The following is a 16,565-nucleotide window of genomic DNA, read 5'->3' as shown; positions in this document are numbered from 1 at the left end:
CTAATCAGCCGTTCGTCTCCAGCGAGCCGACAAGGGGACTCATCATGGCTGACATTTCAGAGCAGGATGGAGCCCAAAGAGCCCAGCCTCCGAGGAGAGAGGGCACCTGAAGTGACTTAATTATCACTGCTGCAGAAGGAGATCCACTCAACCCTGTTTTACACTTTTTTAACTCAAGGTTAACCTGGTTCTTCCAACATTGTGGCTTCTCTGCTGCATTTAACGTCTGTTTCAGGGAGCGAGTAAGAACAGGAGACTGAACGGTTTCGGTTTTATTTGTCTCATTCAGGTGTATCAAAACAAAGAATATCAGAGGTGTGATCACATAAACATAAACCTTTAGTATTTGTGCTGTATCTAATCATATCATCACCATGTCAGTCACAGATCTGTTGGGAAACGGCAGAAAGAGAAAATTCTGCTGAAAACGGCTTCAGATGCCAGGAAAAACCAACGTTTGCGTTCACCTGCGTCTCCTCCGGCTGTGGAGGGTGAAATGAGCGCCGAGGATTTCTCCTCCTCCAACAAGACAGTTGTGTTGTTGCACGCTCAAATTAAATCATAACCTGTGGGGATGCTGTCACAATAATCTGACAGTTCTCAGACAACCGGATGTAGCCGGCGTCTCAGCCGAGCGGCTGTCATCCTTCCACCAACCTGTGCAGCCCAGCCTGCAGCAGCATCACAGCCCTGATGCTTTACACAAACACGAGGAGGAAGGCTGGGTTCACAGCTTGTTCCCCATCAAGGTCAAACCTTCACCCAGGAAAGAGAAGCGTTGGTCGGCGCTCCTCATGCAGCAGATGCTGCTGCTAAACGCAGCGCGGCTCCCAGCCCTGAAATATCCTGCCCTCCCAGCCGCTCTGATCTCTGAGGCGCCTCGGCGGAGCGACAGCGTGAGAGATGACACGGCTCCAATATGACCCATCTTCTGTTTCCTCTGTGACAATTCGGGGACAGCTCTGACAGACGATACGAGTTACACCCAGGTGGAAGCAACAGTCGGGGCAGATTTCTGCTGACGGTGAACAGGAGAACAGATTTTTATGCCAATATGTTCAGCGTGACTGGCTGCTGCTGGAAACGCTGCAGCTGGCTGCAGGAAGCGGAGGGAACACTGAAAACCTGACTAGTTCCAGTCAAGATGCATTGATTAGACTTTAATAGGGAAAACAGTTTTCTGCTTTTTTCTGAAGGGAGAAAACACAAGCAGGCTTTTGTTTAAGCTGCTTGGATTCAATAACTGACCATGGAGGGAAACTGAGCTGCAGGAACTTCGATAGGCGGGACTTTGGAATCCAACATAAATAAATACAAACAAGATTTTCCCAGTTATGCATCAGTGGACATGTCCAACCGTTATGATTTTACATGTGACTCAACACGTAACACTTTGATGATAAATCCACAAACAGATTTGTTCAGTATTTTGTCAGGGAATGAGAAAAGATGTCAGATTTTGATCCCTATCTGATTGGCTCTTTACCAAGTTTCAGCAACAACAGTGACATGTTATTCTACAGAAGTCAGGAGTCGGGCTGAAATATTGCAGAAAAACATTTTAGGAAGCCAAGGAGGTTTTATACTGGTGGACAAATTTACTGCTTCCCAGTAAAAATGTGACAACATGTTTTACTGCAGTAGCACAACGTCAGACTGAAATATTTCAGAAAATTCAACCTTAACTTTCAGTTTTGGTTGTTTTTTTTCTTCCCACTGAACTGAGACAGAAATGGAATAATATTGACATAAGACGGCTGACAGACTCGGTTGGTTTCAGTTTCAGATCTCTGGCTGACCCGACATCACTGCCTGGCAGTTAGAAGGTCTTGGGTTCAAATCCTGACCTGGCTTCGCTCCAGCTGCTCCAGCATCCAGTCCATAAGCACAACTGTTAGGTAAATTGGCCTCTCAAGATTACACTTAGGAGTGTGTGTGTGTGTGTGTGCGTGTGTGTGTGTGTGTGTGGTTCTGATGGAGAAGTGACCGGTCCAGAATGGACCGCGCCTCTCCTCTGATCAATGATGCAGATAAACACCAAACATTCCCATGACCCTGAGACGATGAGCAGATGATGGATGATCTCAGGCCCACAGCATCACAGATCCTCCACCGTACTTAGAGGGCATGTGGTTCTTTATTAAAATTGTATATTTCTCTTTGCACAACTCCCAAATAACCTATAGACAAGTAGAAGGCCTCGGTTTTGGAGAGTTTTTTGTTGTTTTTTTAAACCTTCATTACCAGTGTTCTCTCATATTTCCCATTTTTATTGGTGGTCAAACAAAAAAAACCAGGAAGTCATGGAGAACTGATCAGAGGTTTGACTCTGAACATGTTTTAAATGAACCTAAGTTGATCATTCTGAGCAGAATCAAAGGTTTCTGAGTTTCTCACTGTGAGATTTTCCATCTCTATAAAAGTTTGATTAATTTTAAGGTTTTTAAAACGTCTTCACCAGGAGGGCCAGCAATTTTGCCTGTATTTGGTTCAGATATCATGTAATTAAAGCTAAAATTATTGGTCATTATAATTTTACGCCACAGGATTCATTTATAACGTTTCTTTGACAGTTTTTGGCGCGCAGCAGCAGAGCGGCTGATAATCGGTCAGTACTGGTGCAGCTGAAGCAGGAAAACCAAAGTGACCCTCTCCACTTCTCTGCCTGTTTCACTGAACGATTCACGGTGAGATGGTGCAGATATGGAACATTTTGTATGAGCCACCTATGGATTTTCATATACTATGATCGTGCATTTCCTTTAATTAACCACTTAATTATTAAAGCGGGATTTCTACAGAGAAGCCAGCAGAAGCGCAGCTCCCCATCATCCCCCTGTTGCTCCGGTTTCCAGCATTGTTCTAACGGGGAGCAATCAGCTGCTGTCCCGTTTGACCGCACACGCGTCTCCCTCTGCAGGTAAACACAGACTGCAGGTCAGCCGTGCATGGAGGGGTTTGTAGAGGCTCAGAGAGGATTAGGTTTCCTGAGCAGTCACCTGCCGACGGAAGCAGCCAGGAATTAGGACAAAAACCACGCCACGCCTCGCATGTCAAGACCCCAGCTGAAACTCAGCTGCGATCTGGTGGAGGGAAAACGGGATCAGAAACTTTTACAGTCAGACATCAGCCAGACGGAGCGGAGACGTGACTGTGAACATGAGCGGGGAATGCGCGGCTGGAAAGTCCGGAGATCAGCCGTGATCCAGGACGCGCGGCGCAGGAGGACTCAGCCTCCGCTGGTACTCGGCTCGGTTCGGTTCTGCTTACCTTGAGCAGCCAGGATGATCAGCGCTGCCACCATCCAGGCGTTCCGCCCCGGAGAGCGCGGGCAGCGCGCTGCGTAATCTCTCGCCATTCTTCTGCACTGGAGGTAAAAATCCAGAACACCGAGGTGTGCCAAGACCGGACTCCGAGTTATTCCTCAGGCAGCCCGCTCACAAACTTACAACTCAGTTCAGCTCGCCTGCTTTCAAACCAGTTAACTTCTCTCTCTCCTCCACCTTTCCTCCCGCAGCTCAGCGCGTCCTCCTCCTGATTCCGGACCGAGCGCAGATCCTCTCAGAGTCTTAACGACGGGCAGGAGCGCGACCCCTCCCCCGTGTGGCCCGGCCGCAGTGCGCACAGGTAGCCCGCGGCGGGTGCGTGTCTGGCGGACAGCGTTCAGAGCAGCAGGCGGAGAACAAAGTGTGGACGGAGTGTGAGAGAGTCGCAGGAGCTCCGTGGGTTTGATGCGCAGAGCTGAGTGGGGAACATCCGAGTGATGTCAGCAGAGCGTCACCAAGAGGACTTCAGCCGAAAAGCGGAGAGGAGAGGCTGCGGGAACATGTCTGCGTCCTCTGAGCTGTTCAGGTGGAGATTCTCATCATCACTGAGAAAATGTTTGGCTGATTAACTGCAGACGGAATTATTTATTCAGCTAAACGGAAATCCACAACAGATGCCAGTTGGAATATTTTCTTCTCCACCCTCCTGTTTTTCAGTCTTAGTCTTAATTTCGAGACAAAATGTAATTTTACAGACTCGGTTTTCCATACAAAGCAAAATTATCACAAAATAATGCACAAGTACCCTGTTTAAAAATACAACATGCATATATTTTATGCTTTAATTCTAGTTAGAGAGAAAATAAAACTGGGATCACTGGTGCGTGTCCAGTTCTTTCTGGTCATAATTTATTCATCCTTTTTACTCTGAAACTAAACAGATTGTTCCTATTAAAAATGGTTTTGCTTGTAAAAGTTTTGAGGTTGGTACATTTTGTATCTTTAAAAGGGACTCTTTTTTTGCAAAAACATACTAAATATTAATCTGCGGTAGAACTCCCTCATCCCTCCATTTTCTGCTCAGGGTCACCCGTTGACCCCCAGTCACTGGACATGGCGCACATGCTTTAACATTTTCTACTATCTGCAGAGTTTACATTTTGTTTCCTTATGTTATGTGAACCTCAGGGCATGGAGGTGAGGAGGAATGTCATGATCTGGGGTTTGGTGAGGTGAGGGAGGACGCAGGCAGACCCAGGTAAAGTGATGATGATGGTTTTAATGATGAAATAATCCAAAAGAACAGAACACAAACAGGTTGCACAGGGAGCAACGGGGAAGACGATGAGGATCCGACAAGAGACAAAGACAACAGGTGGGTTTAAATACACTGTGAGGGAAATGAGGGAATGAGAAACACCTGGGAACAATCAACAGGAAGGACAGGACATCACCAGGACTCAGGGGAACAGAACTAACTAAACTCAGAAAAAACCTAGAAATACATACACAGAAAACACAGATCACCACAAGGAAGACCCTCAAACGACTTATTTACCTGATGAAGGTCAGGGACCTCTTAGCATCTGTTTCCAGATTGAATGAAAGTCAAAAGATTGATGATCTCTATATTCATTTATCTTATCTTTGTCTTGAGAGAAAACAGTAAAACTGTTTAACACAACTTTTCCATTCCTCTATCGGTTTGGGAAATAAGTTGTTTAAAGCTTCCTGGTGTCTTTTTATTACTTCCATCATTAGTAATTTTATAGAGTACATATTTTCATTTTAAATTAGGAACAGAGGTCCAATAAAGTTGTTGTATTTTGTCACCAAATGTTCTGCAGAAAACAAATCCATGAACTTCAGAATTGATCTTCCATGCAGAACTCAAATGACTCGATCGCCTCTAAAAGCTACATTAAGATTCAGCTGGTTGGGATATTATTATTGTCTGAACTTTGATCCTCAAGTTAACGTTCATGCAGTTAGCAGCTTTATCAGTAACAAAATACTGACAGTCTGGGATTCTGACTTTTCTTGGTTTATTTCAAAATAAAACATTTTAGGGATAAAAATGCTGTTTTTTATAACCTCTCATTATGTTCTCAGACGACTGCCAGGCTTTCCAGGAAGCAGCTTATACTTTATATTTGACCACCAAAGAGCAAAGTGGTCACTTAAAGTATTTTATCGTTGCACATTATTGTGTTCTTTCGGTTATCTAAGATGAAGTAAACATCCCTCTCATCCCTGCTTGAGCTTTCAAAGAATCGCTGAAACGTTTCCTAAAAAGATGCTTTGATGTTTGTGGAAACCTTGGCAAAGGCAACGTAAGCAGAGATAAACCCGTCCGCGCTCAGAAGACAATGAGCTGGTTAAAAATAGGCTTATGGGATAAAAATGAACTAATTAGTCATAAATTCAAAAGAGTATAATCCAGCACAAATCTAATGAAATGGGATGGATAAATTATTTTCCTTTAAATGTCAGGAGACGATAGAAATATACTTAGTTCTGTTTATTTCTGCAGCCTCAGCAGACAATTGAAAAGCCCGTTTTAAAGCCTCATCTCATATTTAAGAGACTATTTCATATTTAGCCATCAAAGATCCTAATGATCCGAGAAGATCTCAGACTCTTGTCCCAGCTCAGCTCTGTTCTTGTGGTACCAACACAAAGTTAGTCTGCAGAAAAGAAAAGTAAATCTAAAAAGCATTCAGAGCACTGACTGTCCGGAGCTGGAGAAAATGTTTTTTAAAAGGAGCAAAAGAGAAAATGAGGTAAATCCACAAATCCTGTTTGCAGTAAAAAATATAAATATAATTCAGAGAAGTTTTCCATTCAAACTGAAGAAGTTTGAATCATTTTGTGAAAAAGAATGAACAAAATTTTCTCTAGATGAGCAAAGGAAGTAGAAATTTACCCAAAAAAGATTTAATTAACTTGGCAGGTCAGAATACAGATGCACACATAAAATCTCATTCCCTTTATAATTTTTTGTTTGTAACATGACAAATTGTGTTAATGTTGAAGTAATATGAACGTTTTAGCAAGAAAACAACATTTAACAATCAAATGAAGTCACATTCTTCAACATCTGTCATCTTTTATGGATCTTAATTGAGAATGTTTGATTGTTCGTTGGATTTTTAGTGAAATAAAACCTTAACATTGTCACACTGGAGGCCAATTTCTGTTGTTGGTTAAATATTCTGGTTTCTGTTTTCGTTGCTAGTGCATCAGGTAACACAAATCTTCAGTTTTTTGAAATCAAACGATCCCTGGATTCACGTTGTGACTCCTGATGATGATTCTGGCATGGAAGCAGGAACAGTTGGAGAAGGAGCAGCTGTCTGTCGGAGCGTGTGGGGGCAGCGCAGGGTCTCGGTCTCCAGATGGATGGGCCTTTTGTTCAGAAACGTTTTCTAAAGTCAGAAACGTTCCAAACACACAGAAGTTGGAAATAAACAAACTGAAATCCTCCTGCTGTTTATGACGATAAGAGAACGTCTTTGAAGATGACTGGGGCACTTTTTACGTTCGTCTTTAAATAAGTTGAAGGAGATTAACTGAGAATCCTATTTTGTTCACGAATTGTGGAGATGAGGCAGAATTTGATGGTTTAGTCGTCGCTCAGTCTGTAAAAATCAAAACTACGTGGAGAAATCATTTCAACAGCATCAAGGGGAAATGGGAAATGTTTATGTGAACAAATACAGTAATCAGGCAGAAAGTTTTTGGCTGAAACTCAGAGCCTTAGACACCATAAAACTAAATAGATCAGCTGACTCCCGTCCACACGGAAGGTCATGACCCAAAGATACGACAGCATGTCAGGGCCAGTGTGGAAAAAAAACAATAAATTTCCACCAAAAACATGAAATTAAACTAAAAAATGTTCCAGAAAAAAAAAACTTGATATTGAAACTCCAAGAAATGTCTAATCTGTGTGTGCACTGGTTGTGAGATCCAGTCAGAAACACTAACAGAACCAGATATTCACACCACAGTCGAGCCATTTTCCTCATATTATCCGTTTCTGCTCAAACTACAATTATAACACCAAGCCTTTCTGTGAAGTTATTATTCAGATTACAAAGCGTACTTGCCTTGCCTCAGTCGTAAAGATCAGTCAGTGAACACGATTAATAGTTGAAGCAGAATTATGGATGTGAGATTCAGGAGAACATGCAGAAACTGATAACTGGAACTCGCTGTGCATCCGTCTTCACTTTGTCCAGATGAAGAAAGACCAAAGGGAGGGCTGGTTATCCACTTCTGGTTATCCCCAGATTATTTTGACAATATCCTTAAATTGAAATATTGAATCAGAATCTTGTTGGAGACGTGTTGAATCTTTTTAAACATTATAAATCTTTAACAAAACACTGTTGACAGAGTCCAAAGTGTTTTATTATCGTTTTATTGAAACTGTATCAAACGTTAAAGAAAATATGAAGTCATTCTTTAAAAATCATACAATGTGATTTATTAGATTCTGTCAGACAGACCTCTCCACTGCTTACAGGTGAGAAAACCTGAATCTGCCGTGTATCAAACACTTATTTGCCCCACTAAGTGGAGTCATGGTGGGTCATATTCTCCATATATTCAGAGCGCCAGGCGCTTTGACTGCCACCATGTGACAGATGAACATAAAAATGTTCTCTAAAATAACAATTAAAGTCAAGGAAACTGCAGAATAGTCAAATCCAGATTGTTCATTAAAGCAGCAGGTCATATGTTTCCATTTTACATCCTTCTTGTCGTCCGGTGTTAAAGCCACCGGCTCACTGTGTTCTCCAAGGAGAATAAACTCCACCCTCGTCACTTTAACACTTCTACCTGGTCGTCCGCCAGCCGGCTGTTAGGAAGCAGACCCATTAACTGCTCATAACCTCTCAGCAGAACCCAGCTCCACTAAACCAGCCGTCCCTGTAATGGGCATTATGGGCCACTAAAGTTTTAACAGGTGGAGTCCAGTCCGAAGGTTTCAAATCCCAACACGGAAACAGAAGAAAGTTAGGAGTTTCATCTCCAGAGAATCTTAATGTACTACCACAAACACCACTGACAATGTCAATTTCATGAATTGCAAAAACATTCTTCATCCCTAAACTTATTGATCTTTTGCTAAACACAAACGAGGTTTTCTGTCCCCCCTTACGGTGCTCACTGCGCTGCCTTGCCCTCCATTCGTTGCAGAACACCCGCAGTACCTCATTCTAAAACCAGCAATCACGGTTTGAAACCCCCTCATCATGTGAAACTACCACCTGCCTGCTCCACCTACAGTTGCAGTGCAACACTCTCTGCTTTAGTGTTTCTGAATAAAAGAAAAGCCTCCCTCTGCCTCTGTGCACCTTCAGCATTCAGACCAGCCAAAAAAACAAACACAAATCTTCCCTTTGGAGAGCGAGCTCTCCTCCCTCCTGCCTCTGAAGCCTTCCCAGCTTCACTTCCACCATTCTGCAGGGTGGTGGCCTCAGCCACCCACCTCTCCATTATCACCTCATTAGTGGGTTTCAAACTGGCCCACCCCCTATTTTGGCTCCAACCTCAATCAGCCCATTAATCACAGCAGAGCAGAGAATCCTTCCGTCCTCTGAAAGCTCGCTGTGTACTCTGCCGGTCCCCGCTGTGCGTGCATGCGTACGTGTGTGTGTGTGTGTGTGTGTGAGCGTGTGTGTGCTGGTGCATACAAATGATCCGGTTACATCCCGCCATCTGTTGACTCCTGACAGTAATGCTCCTGCAACGACATGCATCATGTTCATGATGTTCCCTGGCTCTCTGTTCATCCTTATCTAGAAGTTATTGCTGTGAAAACACCAAGGAGGATGCCATTTTATTTTCTGAACAGGAATTCATTTCAGCACAACTGTTTTTCTAACTGAAGCCCTCCTTCTGCAGCAGCAGTCTGTGCAGATAAAGTTTGCAGAGACAGAAAGCTTGCAGGAATAAATATGAGGGAAAGTTTCCTCTGTGTCCTGTACAACCACTGGAAACCCTCAGACATAAAAACATAGATGTAGAATAAATTAGTATTCCAGTAAAACTCATTGTTTCTATTTGCAATAAAGTTTTCAAGTTTCTTTAATTATTAGACACTTAATTAATCTGACATACCTCACATGTTTTCACAGTGCACTTTAATGAAAATGGAAGTGTACCATCAAAACAAGTCATTTAAGTGTTGAATAACAAGAAACTAAGAATAAATTAATCCATTATCCCATCAGGCCAATTCCACAATCAAAATGTTAGAAAAATATTATATTCATTGGTGGGTAAAAAAAAGAGAAAAGATTAAATTATTCTTTGTTTATTATTATTTCCACTGGTACCCAGTAAGTTTATGTTCCTATAAATATAAAGTAATTTTCAAATGTACAAACGTGAGTAATTCAGAACTTGTATAAAATAAAATGATAATTACTGGGAAAGACAGGAGAGCATCTGATTCATGTTTGTGTTCCAAGCCAGAAAACAGCTGCTAGATTAAACTCCACGTATCTAGAGTCAGACAAACAACAAATGATAATATGGTTTAATAAATTCAGGAATCTCATCATTTCCAAGAGCTTTTCTACTATGACAACCGTCAAAGTTTGTGTGTGTTTTGATTTCAACATAAACACGGCCATTCTGTGAATTCCTCAGAGGTTTGTTAGAGAATAATCATGAAGACCAAAAACATCCAGCAGAAAGGTCCATAAGGTTCTTAAACAAAATCCAGAACTTCCAACATCTCAGATTCTGAACATGTGGAGGATGGAGCAACTGCAGACCTGCAAAGACGTCGACCTCCAACAGGGTTCAGCCTACGAACAGCAAACCTGTTAACCAGGCACTTCACAAGCAGAGCGTTATGGAAGAGTGGAAAGAACAGGGTCAGGTAGAATGAATGGTTCTCCTTGGATTAGGCCGAAAACAGCAAAACGACACTGCTCAGAAAAATAAAGGGAACACTCAAATAACACATCCTAGATCTGAATGAATGAAATATTCTCATTGAATACTTTGTTCTGTACAAAGTTGAATGTGCTGACAACAAAATCACACAAAAATCATCAATGGAAATCAAATTTATTAACCAATGGAGGCCTGGATTTGGAGCCACACACAAAATTAAAGTGAAATGTTCCCTTTATTTTTTTGAGCACTATATTTGACTTGAATGAAAAAACTAAGTGTAGCTCATCACAGCATTCAGGCTTTGTGTCTGATGTGCAGTAAGGACAAGAAAAGGTTGATGGGAAACTGTCGTCCATCCATAACCCAGCAGCACAATCACAACCCTCATTATCAGGTTTTAACCAAAAAGATGCCTTTGAGTTTGAAATGTGCTGCTCTGACATTTAGGGAGACTGGTCAGTAATGGTCAGCAGTGGAGCACAGAGAGTCGGGTCAACATGTTGTTAGCACCACTGAACACCAATCAGCAGCTGATCTACGGGTCACATCAGCCTCAGCAGCATCAGAGAGCAGCTGCCTTTTATTCCTCTGCTCTGAGAACTAAAGACTTTGGAATAATATCATTTTGCCAGGAGGGGAAAAGCAAAGAAATCTCAAGGATAAAACAGTGAATCCTCCAAGCGTTACATCCTCACTGTAATTCTTACAACTCCAACAACTTGCTGCAAATGGAAACTATAGAGTTAGGTTTCAGTGTGGGCAGAAAATGAAAAGGAAGAGTGGGAGTTACAATAAATTACAATTGTCCCTGAGGGAGGGACGACTGCAGTAATCAGAGGTTCTCAACCAGAGGTCCCAGCCCTCTGAGGGAGACGACGGAAATTCACAGGCGGCGCAACCGTTCCTGCAACCGATCCATGCAGAGATTTTAAAAATTAGATTTACATACGCACAAGGAAAAATCTCTGAACATTAAATCATGAAGCTCTGCATTTGGAAATGAGTTTTATGACATTTATGGAAACATGAACAATGTTTGTTTCCTGATACAAGACACAGACTGAGCAAACTGTCCACAGTGACGAGCATGTTCAGTCAACGTAAGGATACTGGTGGTGGCAGCATCATGCTGTGGGGCTGCATCAGAGCCGGTTTTAACGGCACGCCAGAAAGTGAAAAGAAGAGGGAGGATGGACCTCCTTCAAATTACTGCAGATGGCTGAAACTTGGGCATGTGTTTCAACAAAACAATGATCCTGAACACATCCAAGCTGCTTTAAAAATCTATAAAGTTGGGACTTTCCTTCCCTGAGCATCGGTCTTAAAGAAAGCTTGACTGATCTGTGCTAAGAAACAAGACAGTGTAAATTAACATTTCTGCCAAGGAAAGTCTTTGGATGTAGAGACAGAAGTTTGCTTAAAGGTACGAAATTCACTTAAAATGCATTTACATCATCTGCTGTACAAATTCTCCAAATTGTTTAAAATATATATTTGAAAGCCTGATATTAATTAAATTATTGCTCACCAATGATTAAAACTATTCATAGAGAGAAAAGTCTCATATTTGATGTGCCTGGTTTCCTCATAAGCCGTTATGTAGACCGACTTCCTGGTGGCGTTCTCTCCACATCCGTACAGTTCAGGGACGACCAGCTTCAACAGTAAAATGTAGAAGACAGACAAGTGGGGGCAAGTTTCAAATCAGCAACGTTTCACTTCAGGGTCCATGAAAAGTCTCAGCCCAACATGCTCCACCAACTGAGCTCTGACTGCAGCTCAGAGCTCCAAAAGAGCCGGGACTCCAAACAGCCGGACCACAGAGCGCAGGAAGAACCTGGAGCGTCTGACCGATGGTGTTTTGACATCATGCAGATGACCCGATGTGTGTTCTCCGTTTATCTGGGGAAAACATCGCAGCTCTGAGGAAAACACACGAGTCTGCAAGAAAGACTGGTGTTCTGCTGAAACCTTAACCTTTGGTACTTTAACAAGCAACACGACCGCATGGAAACAGAACTCTGATGGATGAGACTCTTCCTCACTGGACACAAAGTGTTTCTGGATCATTTGGCCCAACAAGTTAATGGCTTAGCAGCGAGAGGAAGTGTAAATCTGAGCTGATGCAGGTGTTTGGATCAGAACCCAGAAACATTAACGGAGGAGACTTCAGCCAATGAAACAAGAGGCAGAGGATCCACCGTGTTGCTCCCAGGAAGAATGACTCAAACACACTATGTAGGTCAGGTAATTGCAGCTGTAATCTCCATCTTGCGCAACAAAATATTAATATCCGTCCCATTAGTCTCAAAGGTGGCCCAGAGGCATTTACCATCTCCAACAGGTCAGACTCATTAGAATCTCAAGAAACGCAGCATTACATCAACAGGACACCCAGTTCAGGTTTACTGGAGACGTTTGCTGACATTATGCACACGCAGCCTAAAAGTCAAACACACTCGTAATATATTTGAAACCATCAGAGGACTGGCACATAATCTGTTTTGGCTCTGAAATGCAAAAAAGGCCACATAAATGCAATTTGGGGGAAATTTGTGTGACATAAATAATGAGTAAGCTCTGGCTCCAGGCCTGTTTGGCCCTGAAGAGCCAACTGCGCAAATTAATTCCTCCTGCTATAATGATGTTGTAAACAAAATCTGAATCAGTTTGAATCAGCTTAGATGCCAAGAGCTGCAAGTTTTTAAGTAATTTCCCATCAGTCACACTGAATCAGAGACTTACCGGCCCCTGTGCATGTAGAAACACACCAACACGCTGCAAAGGGATACGAGGAGGGAAAAAGTTCAGTTAGTTAAAAAAAACAAAAAAAAAGTTTGTGTCGGGCTTCAGATGTAAAGGTGTGGACCGAGGACCCTCTGTGGCCCTCAGAATGACATTTCATGGACACGATGTGACCTGTAGAAAGAATAAACTGATAAATCTAAAATAATGTTTTGGAGATTTTCACTGATTTAAGGTGTTTCTAACTGAATGCAGACAAACTAAAGCCATTTTAAAGTGGAAGATGTTAGAGTCAGTGAAAAGTGTCCGAAGCTTCACGTTTCTCTTTACCTTTAGACACAGCAGGAGTTCAAACTTCCAGTGACTTTTCCTGAAAGGCAGACTGGAGAGAACCCAGTCATTAAATTCTTACGGGTTTGGACTAATTACAGAAAACATCTCTGAAAACAGAGACGCCTGGATCATGTTCTCAAACCTGAGATCAGAAAATTTGTTCCAGAACAAAAACCCAGGATGTAATTAACCAGATTCTAAAATCTTACACCACATTTCAAATAAAGGAGAGAAGAGAAAGTGTTTATTTATTTATTTAAATCTTTGTTTTTAAGTTTAGACACCATTATAGTCTTACAGCCCAAACTCAGCTGTTCTCTTGACCCATATTCTGGGTAGAACTTTTTGTTTAAAGGGATATTTCTGATTATCTTTGAGGAGTGACTCTATGACGTGATCAGTAATTGAACCCTGACCTGAGGGACAGGGTGGAAGGGATCAGTATCATTTCCAGAATCTCAGATGTAACACAGATGTGTAGTTCTCCAAACCAGCGTTTGCTCCAAAATCACAAAAAAATGATAAACTCATTCAACCAGCTGTTCAGGAACTAAACAGTCTGAGGTCAGACATCACCTCCAGACTGTTGCAGGAGGCAGAAACCTCCACCAGCAGGGAGCGCTCATCAGTGTTACAAGCTGATAATCCTGCACCAGTTCACCCGTTTCTTTTTTGTGGATCTCCTCCATCTTCTCAAACCTCCAGTCAGTTGAGGCTGTTCTGATGGAGGTTTCTTCCTGTTAAAGGGGAGTTTTTCCTCTCCACTGTCACTGCATGCATGCTCAGTATGGGGAATTGTCATTGACAATATAATTGTCAATGACAATATAAAACACTTAGTTTTATTAAATGAAACTATGAATACCTACAAGGTGTCCAAGTCGAAAGCAAGGAGTACTTCATATATTTTCCTGGTTTACTCACTTTGGGTTATTAATGTGAAGAACCACTGACTGATGATTTAGACCTTTGAGCAGAAAAATAAAAATTTGAAAGAAAACTCGTTCACCTCCTAACCTTCCTATTAATCTCTGCTTTAAGTTTGGGCGGCCTCTTTTCTCTCAAAGCCCATTTCACTGAAGAAGTTTCTCGAGGGAGTTGAACTTTTGTACATGAACCACTTTTGAGTCAAATGAGGGTCAAAAGTTCAGATTTGAGATTCACAAAAGCCTAAAGAGCTAAGAAGTGGTGTTTTAAACATTAGAGGGGGGAGCAGCTTCTGGCTGTAAACAGACTCAGAGAATGAGAAGTCGGCTCCGTCGACATCACAAATTATTCCAGATGAAGTCGAAACCCATAATCATGTCGTACTGAACTTCTCCTGTTCAGGTCAAACTCACATAAAGGAATAAAAAGAATCCCTGTGAATGTTTGGTTTACTTTCAGATCGTCTGTTTCTCTTTGCATCCATGATGTCAGGTTGGATGCAGGTCAGTCTGGCTCGTTAATCATCTCTCCTCCCCGACATGCATCACTCCATCCACCCATTCCCTCAGCTCTCCTCCATACATCTCCAGGCCTTCGTCTGTCATTCCAGAGAGCAAAATAAATCACCTCTTACATCATGACAGCTCAACACCTACACTGTGATTTGCTCCTTGGATCAATGGCTTCATTGAAATTAGTGAGAAGATAGAAGTTTCACATTTATCTGCCTCCACAGTTGAAAGGTTTCATTTGCATGCAGGTCTGTGTATGTTTAGAGCAAGAGGAGGTTGTGATGGAGGGATAAATGGATGGGTGAACGGATGAAGAGAGCCTTCAAAAACCAAACAAATAAATAAATAAAAAGAAAAGGCAGCTGCTCAGTGGATAATCTTTCAGCTTCTAACCACAGAGGATTGGAGGGTTAGAGGTGCCTGCCAGTCATCCTGCAGAGTCCCCACTGAGGTAACCCGGGTTATGGGTTTTACGAGGAGGGGGAGGCGAGTTAGTGGAGGAAGTTCAGAGTCTGCTTTCAGAGAGGACTGCATCCTCTGAAAAAAAAAAAAAATCTCTTTTTCTGAACTGAAACACAAAAAACAAAAAGCACATCAGGCTCTTCCAACTGCAAGGACAAAGAAGGCGAGGGAGACGCCTCCAATTCCAAAGGAGCGACTCGGATAACTGCAGCACTTGAAGCTTTTAGTGTCCACTCAAGGAAAATGTCACATGTCCAAATAAATCGCCTGTTTTATGTGTCTGCACTGATCAGAGCTTAAATGTTCCCGAGCAGCAAAGAAAGATGATATTCGCGGCGGCGTCTCTCCAGGTTTCCAGTTTTCATGTTTCCTGTGCATCTGTTCACCATAAAGCTGTGAGCAAAACCTCATGAGCAGCAAAAGAAAACTATTAAAACCAGTTTGAGTTATTCAGCACCCAGATCACCAAACAGCAGGGTCTTCATGACCAGTGATGCTAATTAGACTCACAGCTACCCGATTTGTTGTGAGTGCAGACAAGCCGGTGGACAAACACCATAAGTGTCGGTCAGAGCATGAATTACATGTTGCTTAGGGATGCAGACGAACACAGAGGGCAGAAAGCTCCGTATCTGGCCGATAAATTCAGGAAACAGCCTTTAACCTCTGAAGAAGGTTGTCCAGTAAGGAAGAAAATGTACATTTACAAATGGCTACAAGAACAGACTACATGAGGCCAAAATACTAAAAGTTATTTATAATTTTGAGTTTGAAGCGTTTTAGCAACACTAGGCAGTCAGGGAATGGAAATGAGTAACACTGGTAGGAATAAAAGCTTCTGGAACCGTACATTTAAGGACTTTTCTGTTTTTAAGACAATGACAAACAAGCAATGGTTGTTTAAAACATTTTGACTAAATTCCAAAGTCTTGTTGGAGCATTAACAGAATCAATAAAATAAACTCAATGAGATTAACTTTAGATTGCTGGTAGATGCAATCTTGAAACTAATAACCTGTAATTGATTTAGCATCTAATTGACAGCAGCACATAATATTTGTATTTAATCACAATTTGATTTAATCCCAGTCTTGCAGCCCTGGATCAGTCAGCTTCTGTTAGGGACAATGCTGAGATGTATTTTAAAGCAGATATCTGAGGCCGCTGACTCTGAATGTTCATATTAATATAAAAACAGGTGAAAAACAGAAGCAGAGAAAAGCAGGATGAAAGCTGAAGATGAAAAAATAATGACTATGCTCACTGCAGCTCCGTTTCTACAGCAGGTGTCAGCCGCAGGAGATCAGACGTTTCAGGCTTAATCTCTCTTCAACAATCAGACTCAAATCCTCTTGCATTAAATGAGGAACACAGGATGAATATTAAAAAAGTGTCTCAA

At 42.1% G+C, this 16,565-nt stretch overlaps 1 protein-coding gene and 1 long non-coding RNA gene across 5 annotated transcripts in view; one reads left to right on the top strand and one right to left on the bottom strand.

The window, feature by feature from the left end:
- The window catches only part of pvrl2l (PVR cell adhesion molecule related 2 like), a 318,248-nt gene extending 314,726 nt beyond the window's left edge, over window positions 1-3,522 (bottom strand). For all 4 annotated transcript variants that reach the window (XM_014998419.2, XM_014998496.2, XM_088010488.1 and 1 more), the window contains exon 1: window positions 3,271-3,522. In XM_014998419.2, the coding sequence (XP_014853905.1) occupies window positions 3,271-3,358 (88 nt within the window). In that variant the 5' untranslated portion in view covers window positions 3,359-3,522. The remainder of the gene's footprint in view (window positions 1-3,270) is intronic.
- Window positions 3,233-4,241, top strand: LOC148156588 (uncharacterized). Its single transcript, XR_015764680.1, has 2 exons — window positions 3,233-3,373; window positions 3,518-4,241. It is a non-coding gene; the product is annotated as an uncharacterized LOC148156588 (long non-coding RNA).
- Window positions 4,242-16,565: the final 12,324 nt, after the last annotated feature.

Source organism: Poecilia mexicana, unplaced genomic scaffold, assembly GCF_051168715.1.
Source record: "Poecilia mexicana isolate PSO_F unplaced genomic scaffold, ASM5116871v1 scaffold_11, whole genome shotgun sequence".
NCBI lineage: Eukaryota > Metazoa > Chordata > Actinopteri > Cyprinodontiformes > Poeciliidae > Poecilia > Poecilia mexicana.
The sequence above is the reverse complement of the archived record's forward strand: the minus strand, read 5'-3'. Positions and strand labels throughout refer to the sequence as shown.